The 15,547-nt window shown below is 41.2% G+C and overlaps 1 protein-coding gene across 1 annotated transcript in view; it reads right to left on the reverse strand.

The window, feature by feature from the left end:
* The window catches only part of LOC128732366 (uncharacterized), a 35,579-nt gene extending 20,162 nt beyond the window's left edge, over positions 1–15,417 (reverse strand). Inside the window, exon 1 of the mRNA XM_053825614.1 lies at positions 11,778–15,417. Within this exon, the coding sequence (XP_053681589.1) occupies positions 11,778–15,417 (3,640 nt within the window). The remainder of the gene's footprint in view (positions 1–11,777) is intronic.
* Positions 15,418–15,547: the final 130 nt, after the last annotated feature.

Raw genomic sequence — 15,547 nt, forward strand, 5'->3', positions numbered from 1 at the left:
ATGTGCGAATAGCCAGTAAGTAGCTCGAAACGTCCGGACAAACTGGTATTTAAATTTTTATAATAATTTCGCCTAAAAAAGACGATCAAATCGAAAAAACAAAAAATAAAATAATACTGATGATGATGTACTCTCTGGAATATGTAGGAAAGTGCCTTGCGGTCGATGGAAATTTAGTCCAACTTTATTTATGCCAACAGTTCGGGTATACCAATGGGAGTCCGGCTTCGAACTGAAATAACTTTGGAGTGTGTTAGATTATCGATTTGAAATTATCAAATGGATTAATAAAAAATTATACTGTAATGGCACCCAAAGGTTATTGTACCTCTACTGGCCCTTGTTTCAAAATTTAAGTTATTGAGGTTGCCATTTTATTCGGCAATTGAAATTTTTTTATCCAGGTGATTAAAAGTAGCAGAGCTCCTGGTTCGAAAACTTAGTATGTCGGCAGGAACACTGCAGCTGAGGAAGTAACTCAGCAGAACAAAGAAGAAAAACTGCAACAATTGAAATTATCTTAGCTCAAAAAAGAATTTTTCGCTAAATGTTGATAAACAATGTCAACCACTGTTTACTGTTTGTAAATTATTCTTGTATATTTCACGCGTAGGCTCTTGGTCCGGTTTATTCGATCCAATTCTCAACCGAAATTAAAAGAAGAACCATTTCGTAATTTTGAAAAGAAGTGTTAATTTCAATATTTTCCCCGTTTAAACAGCTGTTGCCACATTTAATCCTGCATAATAGAAGCAGTCGGACCTCGCTGCAAAGGTTGCCCCTTCTATCAGTCCCAAATCAAACACAAACTGGACGCAATGACAGCTGGTCAGCCGGGACAATTTCGGTTTAAAAAGGGTAACGGTCGAAAGAAAGTCGAAAAAAATAGAATCATTCACAATTTATTGTGGCTCAATCTGAGAAGAGGCACGACGTAGGCCAGCCAGCCAGCAGCCACCAACCAAAGTGGACAAGTGCCGTTGTGCAAATTAATGAGGGATTCTTTCGGCCTTCCGAGTTCAGGGAAAATCTTTGTGTCGAGCGCCCCGGCCGGCCGCCTCGGCGCATGGAACGGGTAATTCCGTAATTAAAAATAATGAGGATGAAACAGTTGATTTTCCCATTTGGGAGGATCCCAAATTTCCGATTCATCAAATTTTCCATCTTTCCGCCTGCCCAGGTCCTGCTGCAGCTGCTGCGGATGTGACGGTAACAGCCAAAGTGACAACCGAAGCGACGCAGAAGTAGCATATGGTGAGCTCTTTTATCATCATCATCATCATCGTTGTCGCACAGTTCTTACCGTAGAGAACCGGATGTTATTCAATTACTTTTGAGGGATGGCGACGTACTTTTTCTGCACGGCTCCCAATAGGTAGTCGAGTCCAGAAGGTGGAAAACGATTGAAAATTCAACGCACATAAATCTCACACATATCGAAGATTGACAAACCGTCGTTGCTGTTAGTGCTTGGTTGGCGCACACTGGATCAGGACCAACCGGCCCAGTCCGGACTGCCTGCCAATGGGGCAATGATTGATGACAAAGTTTACACATTGAACATATTTGCGGTATGCGTACAAATGGCTCTCAACCGCAACTAGTGTGCTGTTGTCTATACATATTGGAACGAAGTGATTGATTGGTTTGTAATGATGCTCGTTGAGAGAGAGTTCCTTCGGCGTAACATACCTACATATTTTTTTAGTATAAATTGCAAAAAAATTGCTATGGACGGCACCGCAAGCAATGCATTTTCATTTCAAAATTCAACTCAGAAACCTACTGACAAAGCTACAAGCTCTCATTTTCAGTGAATACGAAAGCACAAACCGAGTGGAAAACTTAGCCCCAGGATAAATACAAATTAAACATAAGAAATAAATCTTTATGAATGCTTCTTCGGGTTTACCTTCCCTTCGTGGCACCTCGTGCCTGCCTGTTACATTAGCTTCATACTTCTGCTCAAGGAAGGATTGCCACCGTCGATTATCACGATGGTATGCCGTTGAAACCGCACCCAGTTCAGGAAGTTCATGTGTATGTTGGACCTCTTTCTCATGACCCCCCGTCCCGGAACCGAACTGGGCTGGCGGCAGAGGCATTCGTTAACCCGAATATCATCCGACAATTCGGTTCCTTCTACGGTTCCTAGCTGTGTGTGCCGCTTCCTAATGAAGCAAGGTCTGGGTAGGACGATGCCTTCGAGCTGCACCTCCGTCGACCGACGACAACGACGATGAAGCAGGGAAAATTTAAATTCAAGTGCCTTGTTTTATCCTTCCTACAACTCCGGGAACGCAGCCTGCCAGCAAAAGGCACTGCAATTTAACGGTGGCGGGCGGTGCGGTGGCTGGAGGCACAAGCCGGAAGACAGGAAGTAAATATTATAATTTATTGCTCATTATATTTGTACTGGGTGCACTTCTAATGCATGTTTAGTGTGTGTTTAACTGTGTGTTTGGGTTGTAAAAACTAACATGCTCTCTGCGTTTTGCTCGTCCTCGGGTCGTCGGGTGATGATTTCTAAGGTTCGAGGCAAATTTACTTGAGCTGCCGAAGGGAGGTTAGCTGAGTACCTACGGTAGACTGCTATTAAGGGCGACGTCTGAGTGCTTCGGTCGATAGTCGGAATGAAGATAATGATCGTTCTATTTCCGCAAACGATTCGATGGTTTTCTTTGGTGAACGTTTAAGAGCTTATGAAAATGTTGATGATTAGTAACGTGTCAGCAGTCTTGAGAAACTGAGACTAAACATTGGCTTGAAATTATATTAAAAACTGAATTTGGTATATTTTTTCCCTTTTTATATAGTCACACATGTAGGTATCTGAACATAAACTCTCCTAAGATATTTATTTTTGTGATTTTGGCCTATCTTGATTGTTGAAGCATCGTTGCATCCTGAAAGAGTCACTGTTGGAATGTTTAATGAGCCGGTGGATTGTTTGGTTTTTCGTACAATATTTCTGTTAAACTCAAAAGACGTAACAGCTATCGGTGATTATTGAAAAGTCATGATCACAGTTACGTAATTAAATGCTCTTACTGGACAGAAACTGTGGTTTCACCAAGACGGTGCAACATGCCACATTGTGCATTCTCTATAAGAAACAAAACAGCCAAAAAAAAGTAAACACGAGGGACAAAAACAACAAACAGCGACATCTAAATCACAAAAGAATGACGAAAGAACAATGAAAGGACGACGAACGAGTAACGATATAACGATATAACGATAAAATGGCGACGAAAAATTTGTAAAAAAAAACGACGAAAAGCGGTGAGCTCGCGGCAAAACAAAGGCGAAAGGATGATGAAAAAATAACTAAAAGACGACAAAAATACAACTAAACTATGACAAATATGGGACGAAATCACGATAAAAATTGAAGAACGATAAAAGGACGTTGAAAATGCGACGCAACAATGAATAAAATACAAAAAAACAAAGAAGACATAGTGAACAGTCAACCAAAAAGCTACGAAAATACGACAGAAAAATTACAAAAGACAGACGAAAAGCGGACGAGGGCGGAAATACGACAAAAAGATCACGAGAAGACGACAAAAATACGATGAAATGACAGCAAAAACAACGCCGAAAAAAATTCAGCAAAGTGTCAAAAAATGACAAAAAATCATCAAGACACGACGCGAAAATAGCGAAAAGGCGATGAAAAAATAATAATCGTATAAAAATAAACGATGAATAGACAACGAAGAGATAACGCAAACGTGACGATACAGAAGTCGTCCAAACATCTACAAGAATCGCCAAACAACATAACAAAAATCAACGAAAAAAAAATACTTCAAGAGCAAATAAAACGCAAAAAACAACTAAAAACGACATGGGCCAAAAAACAACAAAAATGTCAAAAAGATGTCGAAAAGATACCAAGCCAAAAACAACAAAAATCCAAAGGCGAAGAAAATTTAGCAAAACCGAGATATAAAGTTAACTACAACATGGCATAAATGTGACAAAAGACTACAAAACAATAAATAAAGTAAAAGGGGGGGCTTTCCCCTGCTCAATTTTTATTTAAAAAAAAGAGAGACGTCTGAACGACACCAACTGGGAAACAGCAAAAAATAGCAAAAAGACGACGACGACGAAAGAGCAACGAAACACCGATGAGAGGGCGACAAAAAGTCAACCAAAAGACAACCAAAAGGCAGCGAAAAAGCGATGAAGATTCAGCAAAATGACAACCAAAGGACGATAAAAAGACAACGAAAAGGCAACAAAAAGATGATGAAAAATCGGTGAAAGATGACCAAAACACAACAAAAATATGACAAATATGGGAAGACATAACAACAAAAGGATAACAATAAGACGTCATAACAGGGAGAACAAAAGCTAAAACAATAAATACTAGAATGGCACAGAGACGTTAAAAATGCGACGGAATAATCAAGAAAATACGAAAAAAACAACCAAGAGACAAACTACGAAAATACGACAGAGAAATCATCTAAAACTAGGACAAAAATACCACGGAAAACGGCCCAAAATGCCAAAGAGACACTAAAAAATGTCAATAAAACGACAATAAGCAGAAAACGATGAAAAGATGGTAAAAAGATAACAAAAAGGCGGTGAAAAGCTGACGGAAAAGTGACGATTAGGATAAACGTCAAAACACCTACAAAAGAGTTGACAAAAAACGATATAAAACATAATCAAAAGCAACAAAAAATGTAGAAAAAAGACGTCAAAAAGCGACATGGGTCAGAACGACAACTAGAACGACAAAAAGGAATCGAAAAGAGGCCAACAAAAACAAAATGTGACAAGAATATAGCTAGAACATGACGAAAAAGTGAAGAAAAGACGAAAAAAATTACAAAACAACAACAGTAAAAAAGAAGGATTTTTTTCCATGTGTGGAATGCGACCAGTATAGTTGATCTATTGTAATATCGCCCGGGTGTTTGCTGTATGACCTGCACTGCATTTCTTTTTGCTATAATCGCTATTGAGTGAGCGATATGCTTATTAAATTTATGCGTGCTTGTGTGTATTGGGGTTTACCCTTCCTTCAAAGCTTGATCTACTTTACCCACTTATTCCTCGCTACCAGCACTATCCCATATTATAGCCGTCCCTGGCGAGGACTCATTCGTACCTCTGACCAGTACACTTAACTATAGGAGGGACATTTGCACTGTCAGGAGGCTTCAGTGGATAAATATAAAGAATTCAGCATGAAGGAAGGGTATATGGAGGGGCCTGAGAATAAAGCCATACTAAAGTCACTTGACAAGGAATGGCTTGATTCTACTAAGATTCGAACCCACGACCTCTCGCTTGTCAAAGCAGACTCGATAACCTTGCGGCCCCAAAAATACAACAAAAATATGACAAATATGGGAAGACATAACAACAAAAAGATAACAATAAGACGTCATAACAGGGAGAAAAAAAAGCTAAAACAATAATACTAGAATGGCACAAAGACGTTGAAAATGCGACGGAATAATGAAGAAAATACGAAAAAAAAACAACCAAGAGACAAACCACGAAAATACGACAGAGAAATCATTTAAAACGGCCCAAAATGCCAAAGAGACACTAAAAAATGTCAATAAAACGACAAAGAAAATAATCAGAAAACGATGAAAAGATGGTAAAAAGACAACAAAAAGGCGGTAAAAAGATGACGGGACAGGGGCGATTACGATCAAAATAGCTGACAAAAAAATGTAAAACACAATCAAAAGCAACAAAAAACGTAGAAAAAACACGGCCAAAGCTACATGGGTCAAAACGACAACTAGAACGACAAAAGGGAATCGAAAAGAGGTCAACAAAAACAAAATGTGATAAAAAGACAGCTAGAACATGACGAAAAGGTGACGGAAAGACGAAGAAAAATATACAAAACAACGACAAAAAAACAAAAAAGAAGGTTAAAATGACACAAATATGTCGGAAAAATGCCAAGAAAAACGACAAATAACAGCAAAATACGAAGGAAAAACGACAAAAGAATGACTGAAAGACAATTAAAATGGATGGAAGCAACGATAAAAAGTGACGAAAATCAGCAAATACAACAAATAGCGCGACAGCGAAAAAGTGATTAAAATACGACGAAAAGACAACAAAGAGGCAATAAAAAGATGGCAAAAAGACGATAAAACAACGAGGGAAGTTCCAAAAATAAAACAACGAAGAGACGACGAAAAATCGACAAAAGCCCACCCGAAAATACGACGGAGATATGACCAAAGATTGACGAGAATCTTCTTCTCGAAAATTTGGCAAAAAGATAACGAAATGACGACAAAAATATGATGAACGGGTGATGAAGATGCCAAAAGAGACGGCAAAACCGTCAAAAAACACAAAAAAAGCTAGTAAAGTGACCAAAACTATCAAATAACGCCAACGGAAATGACGAAAATACAGCAAAACGACGAAAATATTATGAAAAACTAACAAGCAGGCGATGAGAAAACAAACGGCAAAAAGACAACGAAAAGGAAATGAAAAGATAACGGAAAAGACAAAAAATGCTATAGGAGACGTCAAAACATCGACCAAAATCGTCCAAAAAGATAACAAAAGCTATAAAAAGCATCAATAAAAGCAGCAAAAAAAGCAAAAATAAAGTAATAAGCGACTAAAATACGTCCAAAAACACTTCAAATATTTCAAATAGGCAAAAAAAATCCTCGAAGAGACGACAAAAAACGACTAACGTTAAAAAGAACGTTAAAAACACGAGTTTGGTCAAGTTAAAAAGATACCAAACTGGACAAGACTGATAAAATGACGAAAATATAGTAAAGAGACGGAGGAAAAGCGATGTAAAAATGACACAAAACGAAATCAATGACAAAATAGCCGAAAAAAGTCAACGAAAACAGCAAAAAGGCGTTGTTAAAACGCTAAGAAAGCCCAATAAGACAACGAAAAGATGACGAAAATACAACGGACAATCGGACTACGAAAAGCTGACGAAAACGCGATGGAACGACAACTAAAAGACGATGAAAAAACAACAAAAAAGGATTCAATATGTTGAAGAAACAGCAAACGAGTGATGAAAATGCTAAAAGAGGGACAAAAAGACGGGTACAATACATCGGAGAGACGAGGAAAGATCGCTAAAAAATTTAAATTGAATTTAAAAATAAACGACAGACGACAAAAGATAGACGACCAAACAGCAAAAGAAAAACTAAAAAAGCATTGGGAAAATTCGGGAAAACGATGAAAAAAAGGTACTGAAAAAACGACGAATAGATTTGTAAAGAACTTTGGGAAAACAACGATAAACGGCGTCAAAAGAGACGCTAAAACGCCATCGTTAGCAATTAACAACGCCAAAAACACGAGAAAAGCCAAAAAAGGCTGCACAAAACGTTAAAGGATCTTATTTCTGAAATGATATATAGACGAAAATGGTACAAAATACGCAAAAAAGGGACAAAACGGCGAAAAGAATAAGAATGCCAAAAAATGCGGAGGAGAAATGACAAAAGAATAAAAAGCAAATAGCAAAAAAATGACGCAAATACGATAAAAGATTGATGAAAGCAAAACAAAAAGGTGACGAAAGAGCAGATGATGTACAGACAGCAAAAGACAACGAAAAAGCAATGAAAACCTGACAAAAAAGTGACGAAATTACGATAAAGAAGACATCGAAACACCGGCAAGAATCGTCAAAAAGAATGATAAACCAAAAAGAAGACAATAAGGCACCGAAAAGGTGACAAAACAGTGGCAAAAGGAGACATGCTGATAAAAAGACGAAAAAGTTACAAAAAAATCGGTGAAGCGACGAAACTGCGATGTAAAAAGGACAAAAAGTAGAAAACAGTGACAAATTAACCTAAAAAATACGACAAAAACGACAAAATGGTGTTGAAACAACGTTCAGAAAGCCAGAAGTCGAACAGACAACCAACGGATTGACTGAAGTTTTTGAAGCGTCTTAGTAAAAAGAAAACTTATCCAATTTAATTTTACTATGTATATTTATTCTTGATTCTTGAGATGCAAAAAATACAACGGAAGCTCCAAAGATAACAAAAACCGACCAAACGACAACCAAAACACGACGAAATATCAAAAATACGCGCAAAAACAAGTGATTAAAATGCCAAAAAGCGAGCGAAAAGATAGCAAATAAAAGATTGTCCTTCCAAGAGATGAATGAATGCTTGAAGAAAGTAATGAAACAAAAGTGTTTTATAGTATCTCCAATGCGGGACAAAACGTGAAGGGGTTCGAGCGGAAAATTAATACAGCAATGTTCCGATTTTGTCAGTCCCATGTTGAATTTTGGGCTGACAAAATGGGGAAACTGACAAAATCGGGTAATTTTTTTTGAAAATTTTTTCAAAATTCAAAACACTGGTCCAGAACCTTTGCGCATTAGCTTTGAGCGGAAAACTTGGTTTTAGGTTTATGGAACTTTTGGTAGAGTTTCTTAAAATTAAAAGTTCTATCGTCCAGCGGAATTCAAATTTTGATTAATCCCACTAAAAGTGAAATAAAAAATTTACTTTTCTTCAGTTTCAATATAACACATTCATGTGTTCTGCAAAGTTTTACAGCATATTATTACAAGAAATTTTGCTGAAGACAGTAACTTTCTATCTCTTCAGCAAAGATAGAAAAATCCTACTTCTCATGAATGAAAAATCGTTAAAATCAGTTTTTCTATTTTAGCTGTTTTTGTACTTGTTGTTTGACTTTTTCCTGTTTTACAAAGTTGTACAAATACTAAAAATACACAACATTGCTGAATACAGCACACCTATATTTTTGCTTGTTTAGGAACTATAGAACTTTTACTAAAAAAATACCCTAATTATGACCCCGAATTACTCGCAAGAAGGCATCATTTTATTCAAAAACCCTCCCCAGAGAATCAGAATAGTTTCAAGCAGGCTGAAAAGCTTTATCAATCATGTTTAAAAGGACAAAAGTTAAACTAAATTTATAGGCTGACAAAATCAGGATACAAAGCTGATAAAATCGGGAGTAGACAAAATCGGGAGCTGACAAAACCGGAACATTACTGTATAGAGGTTAAGAAGATTCCTTTCTACCAGTCTTCTGTGGTTCAAGAGTTGCCCAGTACCGGCGAAGCACAGGGCCTGGGAGAAAAGTTTATTTCGAATCCGGTTATAATTGGCGCCCATTATAGCTTGGTTCAATCAGCGGATCTCTTCATTTAGTGAACGAACTACGAACCTAGCAAGTGTTACTTTAATGCCAAATTATTCACTGCCAAAGACAGTAAAAAGACCTGTAGGGTTCCTAGCTGCGGGTGGTCCAAACTCCTTCGATAACGTGGTGCAGCGGTGCAGTCAGGTCCTACATCGACCAATGCATAAGCGGAGGAAAAGTAGAATCCAATGGATTGGTAGCCAGCTCACAAATTCCAGATGGGTCCAATGGTGTGCCAATTCGGATTGTTGATAGCCGCAATAATACGCTCCGTGGTAGTTATAAAAACCAAGCGTTTAATGATGACACGTATATTAACTATTATTAACTAACGAACAACGTATATTCAATTTAAGGAGTCTAAAACAATTAAGTAATAAATTGATATGGGAATCGCGTCTGATCCCGACGGTGACTCAGGTTCCAACTAACTATGAAATGCATCGGCATGCACTGCGACCCGGCATCCAGTTCGCGCCAAAGTCGCTCAATTTCGAATTTCGAAGATCGAAGATGGACCACTCCCGAGATGCGTCAGAGCGAAACTCATGCTCTTATCATTGCTATCAGTTGCTGATTGGGTGTCACTGATGATGAGTTCATGATGATGACGGATCCCCACGATCGTCCGCCACAAATAGAGATCGACGAGTGTGTCGCAGCCGAGAGGAAACGTCCCAGTGTTTCTCACACGACGTTATCAGCCGAGCCAGTCAGTCGAGAGTGTGATCGCCGAATTGTGATATAATGGTCCGTGATGCTGTCCAGGGTTGTAGGCTTGGGTGGATCGTTGTAGTCACAAACATCTTCGCCCACCCTGAAATGCCCGATTTCTGAAAATAAAGGAGACGGAAGTATCCTCTTCGACAGGGTAGGGGGATGGAACGGTGATTACATATTGCTGCTTGGCGCGTCTTCCGCCTGCTGCTCGTCATTGCAGCTCGGTAATGGTAGAATGCAGAGCTTTTCTACCGGCCTGACAAGTATTCCAGACGATGTTCTAACGGTAACGACGCGAACCACGTTGTCGTCACCTGGATGCGTTGCTTCGATTCTGCCCATTCTCCAGCGCATTGGTGGCAGATTGTCGTCTTGGATCACGACTAGTTTTCCCACTTCAATTTGAACCGGTGGCTTCCAGCGCTTATTTCTTGCTTGTAGCTGGCACAAATATTCCCGTCGCCACCTGCGCCAGAACTCTTGTAGTTTACGCTGCATTTGCTGCCATTGGTTGAGCCGGTTTAAAGGTACGTTTTCTAAATTTGGTTCGGGTATTGCCTGGAGAGAGCTTCCGACAAGGAAATGCGCTGGTGTGAGAGGTCGCAAATCATTTGGATCGTCCGACATCGCCGTTAAGGGTCGCGAGTTTAAGCAACCTTCCACTTGGGTAAGTAGTGTTGTGAAGTCTTCTGGGGACACAGGATTTTCTCCAATGATCTTTAACAGGTGCCGTTTAGTAGATCGTACTGCTGCCTCCCAAAGCCCGCCGAAATGTGGGGCACTAGGTGGTGTAAAATGCCACTGTATACCTTCAGAGGCACATTCGATTGATACTAGCTCATGATGTCGTTCATTCTTGAGTAATTGTAAAAAATCTTGCATCTTATTACGGGCACCAACAAAGTTGGTTCCATTATCCGAATAGATATCGGAGCACCTTCCTCTCCTGGCAACAAAACGACGTAAAGCTTGAAGAAAGCGATCAGTGGACAAATCTGTGACCAACTCCAAGTGCACAGCCTTGGTGCACAGGCATATAAATAATGCAACGTACGCTTTTACTGCAGGTCGCCGAGGAGCCGTTCGTACATACACTGGTCCAAAATAATCCACGCCAGTCCGAGCGAACGGTCTGGATATAGTAACTCTGGCTGCTGGTAGCTCCCCCATATACTGCTGAACCTTAGTAGGATTGAAACGGAAGCATTTCATACACTGATGAGTGATCTGCCTAGCTACCTGTCGCCCTCCCAGCGGCCAATATCGAAGTATTATTGCACCCAATATAAGTTGCGGTCCTGCATGGAGCAGCCGCTCGTGATAGTATTGCAAAAGTTTACGGGTGAAAGGATGCCGAGCTGGCAAGACCAATGGGTGTTTCGATTGCTCACTTTCATTTGAGTTACACAGTCGACCACCTAGTCTAATTAATCCATCCTCAGACAATGATGGACTATACCATCGCAGTGGCGAGTTTAGTGGTATCATTTGGTTATTCCTTAACGCCTTTAATTCATTTGCAAAGGAATCCGCTTGCACCAACCTAATCAGCGTGTTCTCGGCTGTTTGAAGTTCAGCGGTAGATAGAAAAGTATGATCCTTCCTTTCGCTCCTTGGCTTACGCAGTAGGTTCATCAGGCGCAGCCAGTACGCTGTCCTACGAATCATGTTCGAGTATGATGCAAATTTTCCGATGAAATCTTCATTAAAATTTGTAGACGAAGATGAATTACATGCAACAACCCCACGTCGTCGCTCTTCTTCTCCCCCTTCGTCGAGGGTTTGAACAGTATTTGGCCATTGCTCTGGCCCATATTTTAACCACTGAGGTCCCCGCCACCAAGTGTCATTACGTAAAATATTCTCTGGTGATATTCCCCTGGATATCAAGTCAGCAGGATTGTCGACTCCGGGCACGTGTCGCCATTGACAGTGTTCGGTTAACGTCTGAATTTTGGACACCCGATTGGCAACGTAAGTAGTCCAATTAGCGGGAGAGGCTTGAATCCAACGTAAGACACAGGTGGAATCCGTCCAAAAATGCGTTTCCATTGGGATTTTAATACACTGGCGTACCTTTTCGTAAAGCTGCGCGGCCAAAAGCGCCCCACACAGCTCTAAACGTGGAATGGTGTGACGTTGCAAGGGAGCAACCCTTGACTTCGAGGTGAGGAGTCTAATCAGTACATCCCCTGTCGAATTTTGGCTTTTAATGTACAGGCATGCTCCGTAAGCCTTCTCTGATGCGTCCGAAAAGAAGTGCATTTCTGTCAATACTGCATCGGGTATAATAACGCAGCGCTCAACGCTGATTTGGTTCAATATAGGTAACTGAGAGACAAATTTCCTCCATTGCTCTCCCAGCTTGGCAGGCACTTGCTGATCCCACTCGAGTCTACGTCCCTCTTCATCCTGCAGCATCCATAACTGCTGCATGAATATCTTAGCCGTTGTGATAGCAGCTCCCAGCAATCCCATCGGATCAAATAATGTGGCAATAACAGAGAGGATCGAACGTTTTGTCAGTTTAGTGTCCTCCGCCACATCAGGAATGCAAAATTTAAATCGGAACATGTCGGTTTTGGGTACCCATGTCAACCCGAGTGTTTTGATTGATGGATCTGGGTCCAGGTTTAAACCCTCCAAAACAGGAATGGCCAGGTCCTCTGGCGGAATACCTTCCAGTACCTCCTCATAATTTGAAGCCCATTTCCTTAGCTTAAATCCTCCTGATAACATCAGCTTGTCTAATTGGACTCTAAGCTCTTTCGCGGTCTTTACGTCATCTGCACCGGTGATTACATCGTCCATGTACGTGTCGTCCCTAGCTGCCCGTGCTGCTAAAGGATATTTGCCATCCTCGTCGATTGATAGTTGCTGCAACACTCTCGTGGCGAGGAAAGGTGCAGGTTTAGTTCCATATGTTACGGTGTTCAACTCGTACACCCCGACTTCTTCTACTGGTGACGATCTCCATAAGATGGATTGAAGATGTCTGTCTTCTGAATTAATATTGATTTGACGGAACATCTTTTCCACATCCGACACCAGCATAATTTGGCGGGTGCGGCATCTCAGCACGATCGACCGTAAATCCTCTTGGATAACTGGGCCAACCAGTAACGCATCGTTTAAGGAAATGCCAGACGATGTCTTACAGGACCCGTCGAAGACCACTCGTACCTTCGTAGTGGTACTCGCCTCCTTAACCACTGGATGATGCGGTAAAAAACATCGTTGAACAGCATTTGGTGCATTGCTTTCAACCTTACGCATGTGACCCATCTGGATATATTCCTCCATGAATGCCGTATATCTCTCGCGCAAACAAGCGTCCCTTGCTAGTCTGCGTTCGGTGCCTTGTAGACGACGAAATGCAATTTCTCTCGATTGCCCTAATTTAAGTAAAATATCGTCATTTTTAGGAAGTGCTACCGAGTATCGACCATCTGCTTCTCGGTAAACTGATCGCTGAAAGATCTCTTCACAATGCCCTTCTTCGAGAGAGTGCGCCTTACTCTCTTCAATTTCCTCACAGGCCCAGAAGCGCTCAATCAACGCGTCCACTCCTTGTGACGCTGAAACGTTGCAGTTAATGCGAGCAGTTTGAGAACTGTTGGATCCTCCACAAATTATCCAACCAAACACTGAATAGTTTAGTGTTGGCATTTGTTTTCCGATAGAAATCCTTTTACCAGTAGTAAAAAAGTCGAAAAAGGACTCTATCCCAAGAATAATATCCACCGTTTTCGACTCAAAAAAAGCCGGATCAGCCAATTCTATCCCATTTGGAATCGACCAGTCAGACGTATCAATTGTGGTTGTAGGAAGATTTACGGTGACCTTAGGCAAAACCAGAAACCCAAGATCTCGTGAGAAGTCTGAAGTTCGTGAACGCACAACCGCGTGAGTCCTGTGCTTCACCCTTGTAGTCGATTGTCCGATACCGGAAACTGATACAGCTACCTTGCTGCGAGATACCTTCATGCCTTGACATAATCGTTCTGTAATAAAATTGCTCTCGGATCCCGAATCCAAAAGAGCCCGCGCCGGGTGTAATACTCCTTCGTCATCTTCTACGATAACGACCGCAGTCGCTAATAACACCTGGGAATAATGTTGTTGAGTAGGAATGGAAACCGAAATATCAGTGGCTGCCACGTTAGCCACCTGCGATGACGAAGAATTGGAGGGTATGATTAATTCCTTGTTATTCGATGAATTGCTATCCTTAGCAACCACCGCCACCTTTGTTTCGCCTAACCTTTCTGATTTGAAACAGACCAAGGTGTGATGGCGTCCCTTGCAATTGCGACAGGAGTATTTGGATAGGCACTCCTTCGCTTGATGCCCAGTCCGAAAACAGTTTCGGCATAGTCCGTGAGTTTTTAGAAGGCCGTCACGATCGGCCACCGATAGTTGTTGGAACTTGCTGCACATAAACAGCGGATGATTGGATGAACATGCCACGCAGCACCCCCCAGGCGTCTTAGTTGCACTGAAACTGGTCCTAATAGTTGACTGCTTTGGCCTCACCGGTGGAATTGGTGCAGTCTTAGTGTCGGTTGTCCTTGATGGTAGAGACTCCAATACGCGAACACGACGATGCAAAAAATCTGTAAGCTCCTCTAAAGTATCTTGTTCCTTCGTGGAAGAAGCCTCTTCCCAACCTCGACGGGTTACTGGATCCAAACGCGCCGTAAGGATATTGACTAGCAGCAAATTCTTATAGTCCGATGGTTGAACGATTTGATCGAGGGTTTGCACTACACGTTCGAAGCCTTCTAGAAGCGCGTGCAATTCCCCCACCGATTCCTTAGTGAGCGATGGCAGTGAAAACAGCGATTGGATTTGCCTTTTCTTTAGCTGTTTGCTATTGTTATAGCGTTTCAGTAGCATATCCCATGCTACATTATAGTTCGCCTTTGTGATCTTCAGAGGGTCAATCATATTTTTTGGCTCGCCTTGAAGACACCCCTTTAAATAGTGAAATTTCTCCACCTCAGGAAGTTCCGTCTTCCAATGTATCAATGACGTGAATAAATCGCGAAAACTTAACCATTCGTCTATATCACCGTTGAATGTTTGCAGTTTGATCTGCGGGAGCCGCACATTGTCAAGTGCGCCCTCAACCGCCGTATCATTACCGCGTGTGGTTCGTTCCATCACTGATGAATCTTCTCTTTCCTTGGCCCGGTCCATGAGAAAGGATTTGCTTTCATAGTAACGGTTGTTAAACTCTCGCCTTTCCTTGTCGTAAGCATCCTCCTCAGTATTAAAATCTTCGTGCGATTTAATTTCCACAAGCGTCTCGCTAAACCTTTCCCAGAGCTCGTCCAATTTATTCAATCGAACAGTCACTTGGTTGATTGTTGCGTCTTGCGAAAAATCTTCGATAAACGTCCAGATATCCATTAAGGCGGATTGTGTTTCCTTCAGCCTGGCAGTTAAACTCCGCAGCGAAGGTGGCTTCTTAGAAGATGTAGGTGGCATTGCGTTGTGTGTTCACCAGTAGAAGAATAAAGGAATTGGATGGTGTAATAATCCGAGTGGTTGCCTAGCCTGGCTGGCATATACTGTGTAATTCACCCACCTGACAACCCAGGCACTTCGCCTAAGGTGA

The sequence above is a fragment of the Sabethes cyaneus genome, chromosome 1 (genome assembly GCF_943734655.1).
Source record: "Sabethes cyaneus chromosome 1, idSabCyanKW18_F2, whole genome shotgun sequence".
Lineage (NCBI taxonomy): Eukaryota > Metazoa > Arthropoda > Insecta > Diptera > Culicidae > Sabethes > Sabethes cyaneus.